This window comes from Phoca vitulina, unplaced genomic scaffold (assembly GCF_004348235.1).
Source record: "Phoca vitulina isolate PV1807 unplaced genomic scaffold, GSC_HSeal_1.0 scaffold7, whole genome shotgun sequence".
Lineage (NCBI taxonomy): Eukaryota > Metazoa > Chordata > Mammalia > Carnivora > Phocidae > Phoca > Phoca vitulina.
This window is the reverse complement of record NW_022589710.1, coordinates 45,265,648-45,285,175: the sequence shown is the minus strand read 5'-3', so window position 1 is coordinate 45,285,175 and position 19,528 is coordinate 45,265,648. Positions and strand designations below refer to the sequence as shown.

The window sequence follows — 19,528 nt, the reverse complement described above, 5'->3', positions numbered from 1 at the left end:
GTTAGAGATACAGAATCTGCCCTACCCCAGACCTGCCGAATCTGATCTGCATTGTAATAAGATCTCTAGGTGATTTGTTTGCACATTCAGGTTTGAAAAGCACTGTTCAAAATCACATATGCTATCGTTTTCTTCCGGTCTCTAATTCCAGAGTCTGCTCAGGTTTGTAAGCTCTGACATCACGGAGTCTGAATCCTTGACAGCTGCTTCTGATCCTTCTGAGTGCAGAGGAGGAACCCTCAGCTCGCTCTGGGTACCCCTCCAGCTGAGGACGTTCGGAGAAGAGATTCCCTCAGGGAGCCACAACTCTGAGATGGATCCAAACCCTGGCTTGCTTCCTCCTCTGTCCCGGGCTTGCTCCCACCTGGCAGAACCCTGTATGGAAGGTGAGAGAAGCCCAGCCCCTCGAGAGAAGGGCAGAGACTCCCCCTTTGCCTGGAGCCTGGGCCCCAGCTCCAGCTTTGCCGACCCTGACTGGTTTTGGGATGAGAACATCCAAGCAAAGAGGGCCAGGGTGGAGACCATTGTCCAAGGCATGTGCCTCTCTCCTCACGCTCTGGCTCTGGTCCCGGGCAACGCCCGAGCCAGGGATGGTGGCTGTTGCCCAGAGAAGGCCCGGGAGCGGAAGAGGAAGCAGAGCCTTCCCACGCAGCAAGGCCCCCTGAAGCCAGGCCCTGCCGGAGACCATGGCAGCAGGAAAGGGGGCCCTCGGGTAAGGGAACAGCTCCATCAGCTGAAGCAACAGCTAAGACATTTACAAAAGCACATCCTGCAGGCTGCTGAGCCCAGGGACACAGCCCAGGACCCAGGAGGCTCCGAGACGGACAAGGGCCCTCTGAGCGTAAAGCAGAGGAAGGGCTATGGATCTAGGCCCTGGGCTATGGACAGTGACCATTTCCAGGGTTCCCATGGGGACCTCTCCGGGGAGGAAAAACACAGAGCGTCTGAGGTGGGCTACCAGTCTGAGGAGCCCAGGTTCCTTCCTTGTGGAGCGCGGGCTTTGCTGGAGATTCTGAGGAAAGAATTGACCGGGGCAGTGTCCCAAGCTGTGGACTCAGTATTACGAACGGTACTATTGGATCCACCAGGCCACCTGACTCAGCTGGGCAGAAGCTTCCAGGGGCTTGTGCCAGAGGGGAGAAGTGAGCCCTCACCTCCTGAGAGAGGTGCCTGTAAAGATCGATTTCCTTTGGCCACCTTGCCCAGGAGGGCGCAGCCACAGACTGAGGTCCCCTTGCGAACCCTATCACTGGCCAAGTCTCTGGATCCTCCTAGGTACCCTGCCTCTCTGAGGATGATCCCCAGATCCTATCAGGGTCCCCCAGCAAACTGTCCTTTGACTGCGCCTTCCCACATCCAGGAAAATCAGATTCTTAGCCAGCTACTGGGCCACGGACCCAGTGGTCACTGGAGCATCACCCTTCCCCACGACTCCTCTTCCCAAAGTCACCCCTCTTCAGAGTCTGCTCTGCGACCATGGGGAGCCGTCAAACTGCGACCATCAGTCCTGAGCCAGCAGCAACACGCCTTGCCCTTCCCTCCCCCCCGTTTGGAAAGACTGCCCCTTCTCCCCTCAGTGAAGATGGAACAGGGCGGTCTGCAGGCCACCCCCGATGTGCGGCCTCTTCCTTCAGTCCACATATCCTTTACTGGTAACTGAAGTTCTCACCGCCACAGCCCAGAGAAATGGGAAGTCTGGAAGGTGAGGGGAGGCGGGGACAAATAACTCCAGGGCATTATATCACTTTGCTTTCCCCATGGACTTCTTAATGTTGCTCCCAGGCCCTCCTTCCCTGTGGCTCATAGTTATGAGGTTCTAACAAGGTGGTGGCCACATTCTGGGATTTAACGATGCTGGGAAGGTTCTTTACCTTCTTTTTACCTTCTTCTGTGACACACTGGATTCTACCATTACTGACTTTTTCCTTTGGGTCTGGAAGAGTTTTGTTTGTTTGTAAACTCAAAGGGGCTTCCAAAATATGATAAGTACCCGATGGAAGGAAAAACCCCATAACTTGATTGTCAGTGGCCTGTATACCTAGGCAGAGAGGGTCAAAGGAATGACCTCATCTGAAGCATGGCTCCCCAGTCTCTTGGCTCCGCAGGCAAAAAAGCCTCTGGATCCTCCTAGGTTGTCCAGGTAATTCACGGGGAAGCCATGAGGGACCAGAAACTTCTGAGGCAGATGGAAGAGAGGATGCTTTCCTGAGGGACTAGACCCAAGAGGCATCTGGGAGCGGTAGGAAGCCTTTAGTCTGAGGAACAGCTTCTAAGGTGCAGCTGAGAGGACTAGAGCTTGGGGGCTGGGAATCTAAAGGGGGAGGCCCCCATGGGGGAGGCTGAGGGGCCCAGGCAGGTCTGTAGTGATCTGGAATTTACTGCAATCCTCAGGCAGACCCCACTCTCTCAAATAGTGTTGCCCAGAGTAACTCTCCTTCAGGATATTAATGTTTGTTAAGTTAGGAAAAAAGCAGCTTGGGTAAATACTAGATTATTTCTACTGGTTATTTAAATACTGGTTATTAAATACTGGTTATTTCTACTACTGGGTAGTTTGATCGGGAGACTTCTCAGAGCCTTTAACATGCTGATGTCCTATCTGAAGCTCTAAGAGGAGAAGGTTTGCAGCCTCAAACGCACACGACTAAAGATCCTCTTCCAACAAGCATCCTTGCAAGACTAAAGTTCCTGACAACATTAGTTTGGATGTTGCTTTTTTAGCGAGCGGAGCTTATGCTGCTCCTTCTCATGGGCAGCCTATAACTGAGTCTCCAGAGGTCACACCTGCCTATCCAGGTGTGAACAGTAGTGTCCTTTGCCGGGGAAGCTGTATAAAGGGCGGCAGGACGGGGTGGGCCCTTGTGTCCTAAAGGCTACGAGCGCCCTCTTCTGGTCACAGGTGTTGGAAACACCCCTAAAGCTTGGGCACGGGGTGGAGGGGGGAGGGAAACTGAGGCCGGCAGGCAGGCAGCAGCTATAAAACCAAGGCCAAGAACACCTCAGGGGCCACTACTGCTTCTCAGGCAGTAGGAAATCTTGGAAGTGTAGAGACAGATCGTCAGGAAAGCGCCCTGTGTGACAAAGGCTACCTGTCTGGACCTTTGGTAAGAGGCCACTTTGTTAAAGTTGGGCAATGGTGGAAGGACCTAAGGGACTCAGTCCCCCAAGGTTCTCCGCTATACTTCCTTTGGCAGGAGCATGCTGATATTTCTCGGGCACCTGCTGTGTGCGTAGCCCTGCTCCGTGAAATGAGGACTGGACTCAGAGAGCTTTGGGAGGTCTGGAGGCCCACCCACAGGGCTGGCTGCGTGCAGTGATTTGGGGCCCCCAGGCAGCATCCTGGTTCCCCAGCTAGTCCCTCATTCCTGTTGCCTACACTCCAGCATTAGAGATGTGTTCCTGTGGGCAATGACCGCCGCTAAAAGCAAGCTACTAAAAAGCGTAAAAGCACGTTCACGTTCATACGACATCCGGCCAACAGGCAGAGCAGGTGCGGTGGCCAGGCAGTAGGGGGCAGCACCTGATGCGCTGCGCACCTTCCGCGTGGCCGGCAGGGAAGCCCCAGTTCCCGGGTATCAGTCCACCACCTCTTAGCCACAATTCTGAGACTCAAGAGCTCTGAAAATCCCTGTGATTTCTTCCCCCGAAGGCTGATGGAAACGTTTTCGGTGGCAAAACCTGCCCTGCCCTGATTGGAGGCTATTTATCGGCTATCCCACTTAGTGTAAATAGCCGTCCACTTGGCTATGGAAATACGAGTGTCTTGGATTACGGACTGCTGCCACAGCCCCTGCTCTGGCCGTTAACTAACATATGGTAGATGCACCATGTGGCCATTATAAAATAACAAATTCTGAAATCTGAAGCCTCTTTGGCCCAGCGTTTCAGGGAAGGGGTTGTGGGCCTGTGTGACCTCACCGTCTTCAGGCCTCCACTCTAGATCAGGTATCTGAGAGGCAGGGACAGAGAAGAAAACTAATTTGCCAAAAGTCACAAGACAGACACACGCGGAGCCAGGATTCAAACCCAGGACCTGACTGCCAAGCACAAGCTTTAACTACTACGCTTACAGTTTAAGAAATGAGGCCCAGAGAAGGTAAGTGGCTTGCCCCTAATAGGTGGCAAAATCAGTGTCTGAAACTGGGTCTTTGAACTTCTAAATCCAGTCTTCTTTCCACAGCATTTGTGAACCTTTAAGAAGGGTAAGAAGTGGGCCCAAGGAGGCAAGGGCAGGGGTCCTCTGGGCAGCAGCCTGAGTGCCAGGGCCGGTTATAACTGTAATCATTTGGCTTGGTCTCCTTTGGCTAAACTGATACGTGCTGCTGAGAAGTCTTAATTGTCCTAAAGGTACAGCTCTCTGACCTGAACTCCAAGGTTACTCTGTATAAGGCTTCCCACCCAGCCCCAGGACTGTCCCTGGGAATGCTATGGGCTCTGACTTTCCTCCCATGCTGGTGCTAGGCAGTCACACCACAGCGCCCTGCTCTTATTAGAGGAGAAGCGGTCTGTTCTCAGGTGAAGTACGGGTTGGAATATCATGGATTCAGGCCGACCATCTAATCACTCATTCATTCTTTCAGCCAACAATCATTTATTGAGCACGTACTATGTTCCTAGCACCGGGCTAGACACGAGGAATACAAAGATGAAAAGACAATGTCCTTGCCCTCAAGGAGCTCACAGTCTAAATGGGGAGACAAACATGCAGTAAAATTTCCAGTAAGGTCATTGCTACAACAGAGGTTTGTACAAAGAGCCTTGATAGCCTGGGGTAAGGAAGGCCTAATTCAGCAAGGAAGTATGTCACAGAGGAGGGGTGTCCGAGCCGAGCTGGGAGGGGTGAGGGAGAGTTCTGCCGGGCACACGGGGAGCAGGCACAACCGAGATGATCAAGCTTCCTGAGCCCAAGCAAACTGTGATCCGGCACTCAGGCTGGTTAGGGGCTTGTTGGCTTAAACACTGCCAAGGGAGCTATGAGAATAGAATGGGGACCATCTGGTCAGCTCGTCTCATTTTACAGATGGGGAAACTGAGGCAGAGAAGAGGAAGGAAATCTCTCCATGGGGTTTTGAAATCTGGGACAGACCTGCCATCTCTTCCCATTCTATTCTGAAAGTGCACAAAGTACAACAAACTGTATTTGATGTCATATATGCCAGAGAACATTTGTACATCAAATGTTTTTTAAATTCTGAAAATTTACTGTACACATATGGTATTCAGCATCTGGAAAAAGCTTTTTTTTTTTTAGTTTTTTCAGTAAGCTCTAGGCCCAACAGGGGTCTTGAACTCAAGACCTCAAGATCAAGAGTCACATGTTCTACTGACTGAGCCAGCCAGGTGCCCTAAGAAAAAGCTTATCTGATCACACTTGCTAGAGACAGAAAAATGGAATTAATACACCATTCAGCTAGAAAAAATAAAATAGAAACCATAAGGAACAGGACAATTCATTCTTTGGATAAATTGATACAATTATTTGATAAACTGGTGTTAATTTTCCTTGACACTGAGATAAATCCAGGAGGGCCTAAATCCTGGTCACTTGAAGAAGGCCAAACTGATGTTTTTCTTCACACGCTACCCCAGCTCCAACCTCCTGAAGGCTTACTTCCCCGATGTCCAGGTAAAGTCATTCTTCACCTCTGAAAGCATCTGCAAAACTCCCAAGAGGCAGTAGGTTTTGGCCAGCAAGAGGCAAGTCCTAGGTCATCATATGTGCACGTCAGGTCCCCTTCGTGTTGCTGATGGAATCAGTACAATTTCCAGTTTTGGGCTGAGACTCTGCATGAATAACTTTGGGCCACAAAGTTGGGTATCTGAATTTTAAGCTTTTGAGCTGTAGATATACACAGAAACACACGGGGAGGGAAGGTGGCAGGGAGAGGGAAACATTAGTAAACGGCACCTTTGGCCTAGTGTTTTGTCTCTGCTGGGGAGACCACGAAAAAGAAAGAATATATAAAGAGTTGGACACTGTCATGTTTATATTCAAAGTGCTGTACTTCAAAACTGACTGAAGGTGCATAGAGATCAAGCATGACAATAAAGAAAGTCAAGCTCTGATGATTGGAACCAGACCTTGCCTGTTCCCGTAAAGTTTCTGATGACCTCCTCTACCCTGGCTGTTGGGATAGGGTGGCTAATACTTTGTATCTACATCTTTGTGCTTTCCAGATCTTTCCCTCATATTCAGTTGCTCAGTTGACCCCTGCACCACACTCAGATTTCAATTCATTCTGCAACTCCAGGGTGGCAATGAACTGCTCTCTACTCTACACCCTTAGCCCTTCCTTTTGCCCTTGACCTGGCAGAAGGCTCTGAGGCTGCCATGTAATCTGCCCAGGTGCAGCAGAAGCATCTGACCTTGACCCCAGACCCTCCCAAAGTCACACTAGACACCATGGAAGGCATTTCATGGGTTAAAAAAAAAAGTCATAAATCCAGTATATCAAAAACAATATTTTCTAACAGAAATCATAGCTAATTGAGATTTTTCTGTGTATAAGTGAATAGGCTAGGAAAACAGGTGTGGCTTCTTTTTTAAAGAAAGCCCTTTTTGGGGCACCTACGTGGCTCAATCAGTTTAAGCATCCAACTCTTGATTTCAGCTCAGGTCATGATCTCAGGGTTGTGAGACTGAACCCGGGGTCAGGCTCCGTGCTGGGCGTGGAGCCTGCTTAAGATTCTCTCTCTTCCTCTGCCCTGCCTCCCCCCCCCCCCGCCCGCCCAAAAAAAGAAAGCCCTTTTTAATGGTGGTTGGAGCCATCCTTATTAAGCCCTATGTTGAACCGGAAGCTGACAGTTCTGACTCTGAACACCTCACGGCAGACGTCTGACCTGACGGACCCTGTTGTTTGTACAGTTCAACCGCTGCATAACCTCCCAGATGATCAAGTGGTTCAGCAACTTTCGTGAGTTTTATTACATCCAAATGGAGAAATTTGCCCGGCAAGCGATTTCAGATGGTGTCACAAATCCCAAGATGCTGATGGTACTCCGCGACTCAGAACTTTTCCGAGCTCTCAATATGCACTATAACAAGGGAAATGATTTTGAGGTAAGACCATGTACTTGGGTCCCATGAGGTCTGATGAGTGCCTTCCCTTCGTGACTGAGTTTTAGAAAAGATCCCCTCCTGTGTCTGTCCTTGAGTTGCTGAGAGCCAGGGCAGCCTGGGGCCAGTGTCTGTATCACCCACAAAGACGAGACTCAACGCCTTCTCTGAGGCAACAGGTGGATGTCACAAGATGAATATACAGCCAGTCTGCATTCTGAAACTGAAACAGAAGTTGACCAGATGTTGTGCCATTTTAGATCTAATACTCTGCAAGGAAAAGGAAAATTCCATAGCTTGTTGACCTTTTCCCCTTAGTGCCAGGAGGCACACAACTAAATGCCCGGCTGTTGTAGCACCTAGACTTGGCCTCCGTTTTCTTTATAATTTCTGTTCGTGTCATCATTTGGTTCTTTGTTCTCACTTGAACAGTTTTACTTGTGGGCTTTTCATGGCAAGTCACCTCAGATCCTTTCTTGAAATACTGAATAAACAGTATTCAAGCTTCTCCGTCCTTCTGGGATCTCTGTGAAGGCACACTGGTGGCACCTTAGAGGTAAAGCATCAGTAAAGTGTGAGCAAGTGGCCTAGGTGTCACGGGTGATTACTCCTAATCCAGACACGCATTTCCTTGTGTGCAGCTGACAGCTCTGCTGGGCTGGCATCCCGTTCTGCAGGTCACTGACTACACTTCCCTCTCCTTGCCTTTCTCACTTGACCCAGATGCCTCCAAGAAAGGGAAGAACTGTTGGCATCTACCAGATGTTCTGTCAGAATATGTTTGGAAACCTGAGCTTCCTTTCTGAGGCTCGTGGGGTCAGGGCGTGTGGATGGGGCAGGGCTGCCACATCTGTCCACGTGGGGTGGTCATGTGGCATGCAGTGGTGGCAAGCTGTGGGCCAGGCTGGATTTGGAGGACCTGTGGGACTCCCCATCATTTATGGTGCCAGTCTGAGTGAGGTCCTGGAACATATTCTTGAGTCCCCCTTCCACCTCATGCTTGGCTTTGGAAGCAGGAATGATTCCAAGACTTTTGGGTCCAACCCCAAAAGATGGTGGGATGAGGTACAACAGTTGTAAACTTTGGGGCCTGCCTTTCCACATTAGGCACTAAGGAAAAGAATACTAAAGACCTCCTTCGAACCACAAATTTAATTTCAATCGGAGTCAGAGTTTCCCACTTACTAAAAACATCACCATTAGTAGATTCAGCTTTTCCTACAAAGGGAGTGTCCCTAATATGCTTTTTCCCAGGACTGTCTCATGGGTACCATCATCTTAAGGTTTGTATTTGATGAGAGAGCAGGGGATTCTTAGGGCTGCAGAAATCGAGAGCCAGGAGAGTAGAGATGCTTTTATCAGCCCACTACCCAAGGAACAGGCAACATCGAGGTCTGCACGGCGCCAGGGCTCCTTGGCCTCATGTCTTTTCTTTCTCTTGGGTCTCTTTGGGAATGCAGGTCCCAGACTGCTTCTTGGAAATTGCCAGCTTGACGTTGCAGGAGTTCTTCAGGGCTGTCTCCGCGGGTAAAGACTCAGATCCTTCCTGGAAGAAACCCATTTATAAAATTATTTCGAAACTGGACAGTGATATCCCAGAGATATTCAAATCTTCCAGCTATCCCCAGGAGCTGTTTCAGAATTAAGATCCCACAAAGTGAGGAGCAACTGGCCAGGGTTTCCTAGGTTTGTCTTAAATGGCAGTCAGTACAGCTGTAGTCGTAGAAAAAGGGCATAAGGAGAAACTATCCCCCCCCCCCCACCACATAGGTACTATTACCCACTTCTGATCATTTATTTCCTTTTTCAGAATCCTCAGAGTCTTAATCCTAACTATAAAACATATCAACCAAACGTACTGGTGTGTTGGTAGCATATTATAAAAGGGACACAACAGGGGCGCCTGGGTGGCTCAGTCGGTTAAGCGGCTGCCTTCGGCTCAGGTCATGATCCCAGGGTCCTGGGATCGAGCCCCGCATTGGGCTCCCTGCTCAGCGGGGAGCCTGCTTCTCCCTCTCCCACTCCCCCTGCTTGTGTTCCCTCTCTCGCTGTCTCTCTCTCTCTGTCAAATAAATAAATAAAAATCTTTAAAAAAAAAAAAAAAAAAAGGGACACAACAGTTTGGAATCAGAACTTAAATCTCCACTCCACTGTTTCCAGGTGTTGTGACCCTGGGAACTTGCCAGCATCTCTGTATCTGTAAAGCCAGGTTGTGAGGATTAAAAGATACTCTGTCCTAAAGTACTCTATGAACTGTTACTCACTACACAAATGTTAGTTTTCTCTCCCCTTGGCTTTCAGATAAAGTTATCTCGTGTGTGTGTGTGTGTTTTATATTTTTTTTACAAATTGCTGGTTTTTGTTACCTATTTATTGAGCTCCACTTTGCTAGACACTTTCAAATACATTACCTTTAAGCTTTTCACTCTCAAAAGTAGATATTCTCTTCATTTGAAAAATAACCAAACCCAAGTTTGAGAACTGTGAGGTAACCTGGCAGAGTATAAGGCTAAGGCGTTTGGGTCAGCAGGGATGGTCAGGAACATGGAGGAACCTAAGCCCTTCTGATGCCAGACTACATGTGAGACCACCTCATGCTGCTTTTCGTGATCTCAAACAGGCCACCGTCCCCAGGAAGCATCCAGCCCTGATGGGGCACTGTCATCTGACACCCCCTGCCTAGTACTCAGGAATGCTTCATCACCCAGGATTTCTGCTGATCATGCCAGCATGCCCAAAGCAAACTTTCTGCCGGACTTGAGTGTTGCTGTTCATTCATTCATCTGCTGGGAGTTTATCAGCGGGACAACCCAACTAGGCTCTAGAAGACCAGTGCAATTGATGCCCCAACCTCTTAATGTGCAGAAGAAACTAAACTTCAGACTTGGAAGCGGGAAGGGGCCTCAGGGAATTATCTGGCCCACCGTGCTGAAGTTAGGAAGGAGGGAACTGAGGTCCAGACAGTACACTGGCAAGCCTGTGCAGAGTCTCACAGATGATGGATGGCATCGCTGGGAGGAACGCAGCATCACACACAGAAGGAGGAATTGTCCCACTCCATAAGAAAACCATAGGCCATGGTCATCTTTCAGATTAAGGAATTCATGAAATCAACAGTTTTTCTTCCCCTACTGGCTCAACACAAATTGTGACTTACTCTGCGCGTATAGGCAAGACCTGTGCCGAGCTGAGTAACGGCATCTGTCTTCCACACTGGTCAGGGCCACGTCCTGTAAGCACTGCAAAGGTGTGCAGGCTGGGGGCCACACAGAGCTCAGGGCCTGTCATTCTGATTAAGGGATGTCTGTGACTTCATTAGCTTACTTCTTCCCCATCTACATAAAACCAGTTTCTATATTCAACTACCCCCACTTCCTTGACTTTTTGGGTGGCTGGATCAGAGGCAATAAAAATCCCTAAATTATTGCTAGATGTATCAATATAAAAAGGTATGAAAAATGACTTTCTTTTGAATTTTCTCCTACTTCAAACAGCTGAGAAGAAAACCAAAACAGATGGATTCAGCCCAAACCAATCGTTTCGGGTTGCTTTAAGGTTATTTGTAAATGTCCTTCGATATATCTGGTTGCACTCAGACGATCTTTGCCATATTTTCTCCCACAATGTTCCTTTCAAAAATGAAGCAATCTCCAAACCTAAGTTTAGAAGTAGGCGAGCACAGAGTATCCTGAGCAAGGGCAGTTATCTGTGGTTGGAGATGGCAGAAGAACCCACTATCCAGCGTGGTATTACATAGCTCTTGAAGATATTCCTGGGAAACAATTCCAAGTTCACATGATTGTCTGATACAGAGCAGCCATTTTCTGTCCCAAACCTGAAATTCATTAGCGTGTGTTTGAAAGATTAAACTAAGCCACCTCCAGGGCAGTGAACCTTGTCCCAGAGACCAATTAGATGAAATGTACAAGCTCAAATTGAAAACATTTGTGTACGACAGTCCTTCCAGAAGTGTTCTCTAACCACTGACCTAAACACAGAAGAATGTATAAATATACATGCTCTGCCAACACAAGAATTATAATTTTTTTATATTTTTGTTTCTACCAAGTATTTCTCTGTTGGGAACACATTCTGAGCTGGTTGTTAAGTTCTTTTAGCTGTCATAACATTACCAAAGATCTGGCCATTCTTTCCATTAAGGTATATGTGGGCACTATTTTCTCCCAAATTAGACATTTTCAAAGTCTGGTCAAACACTGCATAATTGTCTAATCCTTCGATGGTAGACAGAAGGACCTGGACTGTGGTTTATGACGATGGCACTATTAGGGAGTTAATGCCCAATTAGTGACTAAAAGCAGGTAGTTAGTTGGCTATTGCATGCAGGAAAAGGTTCACTAGGAACCCCATTGCAAACATGGCTTCATATATATACACAGCTCCAAACTAGATTTGCACAGTGAGGACAAAGGCACTTCCTGGGCATATGGATGGTGCCTGAACTGTTTCCTTTCCATCCAAGGAAGGCCAAAGCATACAGGGCTGAGGGAACACAGCCCTCTTTAATAAGGTTCTGCACCTCAGCCCCTTCACTTTATGGAGGTCCGCGGGTCCACTCTAAAAAAAACCCGTCTTTGTTTTTAGTAACAAAATACAGAATCATCAGAAAAAATAATTTAAAATAAGACTTCTATGGCATAACTTTATATGTACCTTTAGAAAATATTTCTTTTAAAATCCTTATAAAATTAGCTAAAATTATGGTAACGAGTTTCCTAAAGTCCTATATATTCCAGATTTTCATAGTCTTTGATTCTAGCTCTTTTCTTTATAGTTTTGACTCTTTGCTCTATAAAGTAGATCAAAAGTTTCATGTTACATGCATTCAAAACAAAATAGAAATTTAAAAAACCCTTTGATGTTTTTTATACACACTCTATTAGGCATTTGCATAGATGTCACATAATGCAAGATCATTTTCTCAGGACTGAGAAAATAAAAAAACAATGAAAGAGTGATGGGTAGGACAGAGATAAAGAACAGGTTGGCTAAAATAAGTTACAGTTCTATCAGGCTGATGATTAAATTATGCACATTTAAATTCAAGGAGTGCTCTACAATTCTTAACAATTGTTTCTGGGCTTGATGCTTTGGGGAGAACATAAGCTTGTGAAAATAGAGCAAATATAATACTCATGAAAGTATAAAAATATTCTTGGTCAGATTTAAGTATATATAACACACACTGTAAAGAATCAGCTCTGATTACCTATTTCAGAGTATTAATAATACATGCTGTATCTCTGAGGTAGATGATACTTACAATTAAAAAATATGTATAGTGCTCACCTGTGGAAAAAGATAATTCATGAGGAGTATTTTTCAGGGGTGCACAGTTCCTATCGACCAAGAAGGAACTCTCCCAGACTATACAAATCTAAGTATGCAGGAGTTGAATGCTCAGTCATAAAAACAACAACAACACAACAACCCCCAAACCCCAGATGTTAGCTTCCAGAAGAAGGGAATGTCTGAGGAAACACTGAGGGCAGGTAGACATAATGAAAACAGTAAGAGAACATCCACCCCAAGCCTTACCAGTTCACACATCTACCCACTCTCTGAGGAATCTGCCTCCTCCTTCACCAAGAGTCTTCCGGGTTGTTCAGTTTCTCACAATCTCACCCCTTTATGCTCACAGACTTGTTTTGTTATTTCCAAATTCTCCAGTCACCCCTCAAACACACATCAGGTCCTAGTCTTCCCTTTGAACCACCCCTCCCCTCCATTTACTGACTTCTGTGGCTCAGACTCCTATTCCTTGATAACCACTTCTGGCCTGGAAATTTAGCTTTGGGCAAGAATGCTGTCTCTACCCTAACCTTTTCCCCACCTTATCCTCAGGGATCTGATCTGTCGCCCCCCCCGCCCCCCAACCCCTTCACTTTCCTCTCCACCAATACCTTTCTTAAGAAGAGTACTTCAGTTAAGTGCATGAGCCCTGGAGCCTGGTTTCATCCCGGATGAAACCAGGCTCAAGTACCTACCAGCTATGGATCTCTGCAAGTTACTCTCTTGGCCTCAGCTTTCCCATCTGTAAAATAGAGATAATAAAATAGTACCTACCTCACAGTACTGTTCAAAGGTTTAGGTAAAATAATACACGTGAAATTCTCCTGCCCATCCCTAGTGCACAGAATGATGTTAGCTATATTATTACTTAGCAGTCCTGAACTGTTAGCAAAGCCAGGAATTTGCACTGTTTACAGTGGAAAAAGAATTCTTAGCTTAAGAATGGCACTGATGTGTGATGCTATGGATATAAGACATATTCTGAATTTTGTTTTTATTATAACCATGCAGTAAAATGCACAAATACCTGTGGTGACAGCACAAAACTAAGCTTTAAACTGAGATGTTACTGTTTTCTGAGAGGGAAAGAAAATCCAGCTAAAAAAGCCTTGTACTATAAAGTCTGTATGCATTCCCTCATTTACTCTATAACAATCTTATGCTGACGTGTCTACTTGGCACCTGACATAACTGCTATCGCTATTGGCTGGTTGGTTACTAAAGGCTTGTCTTTTACAGGCTGATACATTGCAGTCTGACATCCTCTTAACTATAAGCTTAGTGACTAATGCAGTATTTCTAAAATTATTCAACTTGCCATCTTTAACAGCTGTTTTGGGGGCTGTATCAATGTCCATTGAATAGGCCGTGTGGCTTGAATGTTTTCTTGATTAACTCCTGTACAGTTGTTCAAACATCTTTGCCGGTGTTCCACTCCTTAAAAAGTTGGATGGGTTTGTAAGGGGAGCATATACGGACACAACCATGCTTTCCCTCTCCTAACGTTTAAAATCTATGTTCAGGATCACATTTCCATAAAGGTAAGCTTGCTTCTTTATTGCAAATAATCTGGCCCCTTTTCTGTTGTGTGTTTTTTTTTCATTTTATAGTCGTTAATGTTGATGATCTTCCTCCTCTGCTTTTTCATGAATGTGGGTTGGTGATTATCTTTTTCAGAATATTTAAGACTCTTAATGTTTTTTGGCTACTCTGTTCCTAAATAAATTGACTTTTTCAAATCCAGTGTTATGAGACATTGGGATTACCAATTTGATGCTTTGCTGAATTCTTACTATATTAAATCCCTAACAGAAACCCCATAATTATGCCTGGTGGCATGTATTCTTTATAAATACCCTAAAGCTGCTTTTGCCCAAGATTACTATCTTGATGTTTAGACACTTCATTTCTCATCACCTACCCCATTACTTCATCAGAGCCGAGCTTACTGGACCAACCAGAATTTTCCAACCAACCAACTCCAGAACTCTTCTCTCCTATAGAACTCTTGCTAAAAATGGTGTCAGAAATAAGTTTCCAAGAAAGACTGGGGTACAGGTATTAGAACAAAGCACACATATAAGTAGTTTTGCTAGACTGTAGATTTATCAGCAAATCCTGGGAACAAAAAGTTTAATGACACAGAATTTACATTCCTAAACACCTTAGTTTTGATATACTAGGTGCAAAGACAATTAAGATCTTCATGCCATGTAAATGGTAGATAGGATTATGTATCCTTAAGCTTTGGAGACAGCAGTTACCTACAAAACATAAATGAGGCGGAGTTTAATATATTGACAGTGCTGAGAAGATGCTATTGACTCTTTCCATTTCTTTATTACAGAATCATACCTGTTCACTTCAAACACATCAGGGCATTTCTCCGGGGGGCAGTCTTCTGTTTCAGTAATTACACAAATGCACCATTTATTGAGCAAGTCTCAGATGTTCTAAAGCTTGGCAGAGAAGGAACTTTCTAGCATTCAGTCCATTGCTGTTGTGCCAGAATTGGTGGATTTGCCCCCAAAATAAAGACCAATAACAGATTTTTACGTTTGGGCGTATAAATTTATCATTTCACTTCCTTCACATGAAGTGTTGGTTTACCTCCTTAAAACACAGTCCTTGATAAATACACCTTTAACGATGATTACATAAAAAAAGTCACTTTCTGTTGCAAAAACTAAGCTACCTACCTCCACAAAGCAGTAGTCCCCCAACATATGAAGTCCTGAACTCAAGCTGGTATGGGACTGCAAGCAAAGTGATTCATTCCATACCCCTTAATAGTTCTTCAAACCCCACATGGAGCACAGTATCTTGACTACAGTGGTGTTACATGAAGCTATGCACAATAACATTGCACAGAACCAGACACACAGACACACACACACACACACACACATGAGTGCTTTTAAAACTAAAAATCCGAGTAAGCTCTGTGGAATATTCCAATGTCAATTTCTTAGTTTTGAGACATCTCTGATTTATAGATTTTACCATAGGGGCAGATTGGTTAAGGATGCATGAGAACTTCCCTGCACATTTTTTGTAACTTCCTATGAATCTATAATTATTTCAAGATACAAAGTTAAAAAAAAAACAAACCACACACACACACACACACACACACACGCACAACCCATGTAGAATCAGAATCTTTGATAGAGTTCTACTGAAAGCCTGATGTCTCCCAAGAAAGAAGCAAATGAAAGTCCATGCCACCATAAATGAGTGCTTTTATAAGGACATTTAAAACCACAAATAGGGTGCCTGGGTGGCTCAGATGGTTAGGCGACTGCCTTCGGCTCAGGTCATGATCCCAGAGTCCTGGGATCGAGTCCCGCATCGGGCTCCCTGCTCAGCAGGGAGTCTGCTTCTCCCTCTGACCCTCCTCCCTCTCATGCTCTCTGTCTCTCATTCTCTCTCTCTCAAATAAATAAAATCTTAAAAATAAATAAATAAAACCACAAATAACTAATTATCTTAAATACCAAAGCAGGTTAATTTAATAAGATACATTCTACCTTCTTGATTAAATATCAATTTTCATTTTGTTAGGGTTTATTTGGTTTTGTTCTGCGTACACAGATAATTAGAACTATCAGCTAATTCTGTTCTCCTCGGAATCAGAAGAATCAGAAAAATAGCTTGTCCCGCCTACCCAATGCACTTGTCTTCTCCCATCTATGACTCCTCTACAAATCAATCTTCTCTAAACTTTCCAGTTTAAATAACATTGTACCACAACTCACTTCTATTGTTAGGAACCTTCACCACAACTGGAAAGGTTGTGGCTTGTTTTCAGGCCCAGGGGCACATATGTGTTTCACATTTAAATCTTGGCTTAATTTGCTCCCAGGAAGCCAGATTCTCCATGTGCCTCGACTGTTTCTTGTCTATCAAGCACCTTTGGAAATTGCATTAACTTTCAAGCTATACGGATTTTATTTTGCACTTAAGGAGTTTCATTAATTGTTACTGTTACTAACAAGTATCCTTCCAACAACTCCAACATCTTCCACACCTGCAAAGTACTAACAGACCAGGGCCTTTGGAAATTATGATTACTGAACTTACCTTTAGATGGAGATGGAATAAAATTAAACTTCTCCTTTAGCCCTCTGGTTCTCAAACTTGGCTGCACACTGGAACTACCTGGTGGGCTTTATAATTACCAATGTGGAGGCACCTGGATGGCTCAGCCAGTTAAGCGTCTGCCTTTGGCTCAGGTCATGATCCTAGGACCCTGCATCAAGCCCCGCATTGGGCTCTCCACTCAGTGGGGAGCCTGCTTCTCCCTCTCCCTCTGCCTGCTGCTCCACCTGCCTGTACTCTCTCTCTAATAAATAAATAAAATCTTTAAAAATAATAATAAAGTCTTTAGGGCTAACTTACATTTAAAAAATAAAAATAGAAATTACCAATGTGGGGGTGCCTAGCTGTCTCAGTCAGTAGAACATATGACTCTTGATCTCAGGATCATGAGTTCAAGCCCCACATTCAGTGTAGACATTGCTAAAAAAATAAACTTTAAGGGATGCCTGGATGGCTCAATTGGTTAAGTATCTGACTTTGGCTTGGGTCATGATCTCAGGGTCCCGGGATGGAGCCCTGCATTGGGCTCCCTGCTCAGCAAGGAGTCTGCTTCTCCCTCTCCCTCTGCCCCTCTGCCCACTCATGCTCTCTCTCCCTCAAATAAATAAAATCTTAAAAAAAAACTTAAGGGGGCGCCTGGGTGGGTCAGTCAGTTAAGCATCTGCCTTTGGCTCAGGTCATGATCCCAGGGTCCTGGGATCAAGCCCCATATTAGGCTCCCTGCTCAGTGGGGAGTCCGCTTCTCCTTCTCCCTCTGCCTGCCACTCTCCCTGCTTGTGCTCTCTCAAATAATAAAATCTTAAAAAAAAACTTTAAAAACTTTTTTTTTTTTTTAATTACTGATGCCTGAGTCCTACCTCTAGACTCTTAATTGTATGAGGTATATGTATCTTGAGCCTTGGGAGTTTTAATAGATTCCCCAGGTAATTCTTAGATGTAAAGCTTTATAACTAACTGCTCTACCATACAGCTTTTCACATGGAGCACTGTTTATATTTCGCTGTTCTTCCAAACACACATACATAGAGAGTACTCCTATGTTCAAGTGCTTATGGAATCTAAGCAATTATTCAACTAGAACCTTACCAATTCTTGGTTTAAGGCCACCATAGTCAATACACTTCCCTGACAATAAACTTTAGGAATGCCTTCCAGAGAGTCCCTATCGACACACTCAGATTCACATCTAGTGAAAGCAGAAGGCTCTTATCAAAAACAGAACATCCTCAAAGTATATCCTTTAAAAAAAAAAAAAAAGAGATTGAGTCATGTTGTGTTCACAGCAAAATCAAGAAGAAGATACATAGATTTCCCATATATTATCTGCCTCCATATAAGCACAGGCTCCCTCATTAACATCCCCACCAGAGTGCTATATTTGTCACAACTGGTGAAACTACATTGATACATCAGCATCACTCCAAGTCCATAGTCTTCCTTAGGGTTCACTCTTGGTGCTGTACATTCTGAGTTTGAACAAGTGTAAATGACACGTACCCACCATTACAGTATCATACAGAGTAGTTTCACTGCCCTAAAAACCTCTCCCTTCTAACTAACCCCTAACAACAACTAATCTCTACGGTCCTCATAGTGTTGCCTTTTCCAGAATGTTGACATTTTCCACTATGTCATATAGTTGGGATTAAATAATGTGTAGTGTGTGATTCTTCTTTCATTTATTAATATGCATTTAAGTTTCCTCCATGTCTTTTGATGGCTTGAGTAATATTCCATTGTTTGGATGTACCACAATTTACTTATCCTTTCACCAACTGAAAGACCTCTTGGTTACTTCCAAATTTTGGCAATTATGAATAGAGCTGCTATAAACATCCATGTTCAGGTTACTGTATGGTCATAGTTTTCAACTCCCTTGGGTAAATACCAAGGAGTGTGATTCCTGGATTATATGGTAAGAATATGTTTATTTTTCTAAGAAACTGCCAAACTGTCTTCCAGAGTGGAAGTATCCATGTTGCATTCTTATCAGCAATGAATAAGAGTTCCTATTGCTGCCCATCCTTACCAGCATTTGGTGTCATCAATGATCTAGATTTTGGACATTCTAATGGTATATGTGTTGATTTCATTTGCATTTCCCTGGAGACATATGATATGAAGCATCTTTTCATATGCTTATTTGCCAACTGTATATCTTTTTGATGACCGATATGTTAAATTCTTTGGCCCAATTTTAAGTTGGGTTTTCCTATTCTTGAATTTTAAGAGTTCTTTGTATATTTTGGATAATAGTCCTTTATCAGATATGTATTTTGCACATATTTTCTCCCAGTCTGTGGCCTGTCTTTTAATTCTCTTGAAAGTGTCTTTCAAGAGAAATTTTAATTTGAATCAAGTCCAACCTATCAATTTTTTCTTTCATGGGTTGTCTTTGGTGATCTAAAAAATCATCACCAAACTCAGTCATTTAAGTTTACTCCTCCTATGTTATCTTCTAAGAGCTTTATAGTTTTACGTTTTACACTTAGTTCTATGATCCATTTTAAGTTAACTTTTGTAAAAGGGTATAAGGTCTGTGTCCAGATTCAACTTATTTGCATATTGATGTCCAGTTGTTCTGGCACCATTTGTTGAAAATACTATCTTTGCGGGCGCCTGGGTGGCTCAGTTGGTTAAGCGTCTACCTTCAGGTCAGATCATGATCCTGGGGTCCTGGGATAGAGCCCCATATCAGGCTCCCTGCTCAGCAGGGAGTGTGCTTCTCCCTCTCCCTCTGCTTCTCTCCCCGCCTGTGCTCTCTCTCAAATCAATCAATCAATCTTTAACAAAAATACTATCTTTGCTCCACTGTATTGCCTTTGCTCTTTTATCAAAGACCAGTTGATTATATTTATATGAGTCTACATTGGGATCTCATTTCTGTTTCCTTTATTTATGCCTATTGTCTTTTTTGTCTGTTTTTGTCTTGATTACTATAGCTCTATAGTAAGTCATGAAGTCAGGTAACATCAGTCCTTCAATTTTGTTTTTTCAATATTGTGTTGGCTATCCTGGATCTCTTGCCTTTCCATATAAACTTTAGAATCAGTTTGT

The 19,528-nt window shown here is 44.4% G+C and overlaps 1 protein-coding gene across 2 annotated transcripts; it reads left to right on the top strand.

Moving 5' to 3' along the window:
• The first annotated feature begins 313 nt into the window (after positions 1-313).
• Positions 314-8,961, top strand: PROX2 (prospero homeobox 2). 2 transcript variants are annotated; one of them, XM_032405586.1, is made up of 4 exons: positions 314-1,639; positions 5,519-5,626; positions 6,866-7,060; positions 8,518-8,961. In XM_032405586.1, exons 1-4 carry the CDS (start codon positions 314-316, stop codon positions 8,701-8,703), a joined length of 1,815 nt encoding a protein of 604 aa, XP_032261477.1. In that variant the 3' UTR covers positions 8,704-8,961. The 2 variants fall into 2 exon arrangements, with proteins under 2 accessions (XP_032261477.1, XP_032261478.1); XM_032405587.1 differs by lacking the exon at positions 5,519-5,626 and having other exon boundaries at positions 314-1,069.
• The last annotated feature ends 10,567 nt before the right edge of the window (positions 8,962-19,528 follow it).

Coding starts and splice junctions, on each gene's coding strand:
- PROX2 (XM_032405586.1), top strand. CDS start 314: ATGGATCCAAACCCTGGCTTGCTTCCTCCTCTGTCCCGGGCTTGCTCC. Junction 1,640..5,518: donor GGCCTCTTCCTTCAGTCCAC/ATATCCTTTACT, acceptor ACACTGAGATAA/ATCCAGGAGGGCCTAAATCC. Junction 5,627..6,865: donor CTTACTTCCCCGATGTCCAG/GTAAAGTCATTC, acceptor TTGTTTGTACAG/TTCAACCGCTGCATAACCTC.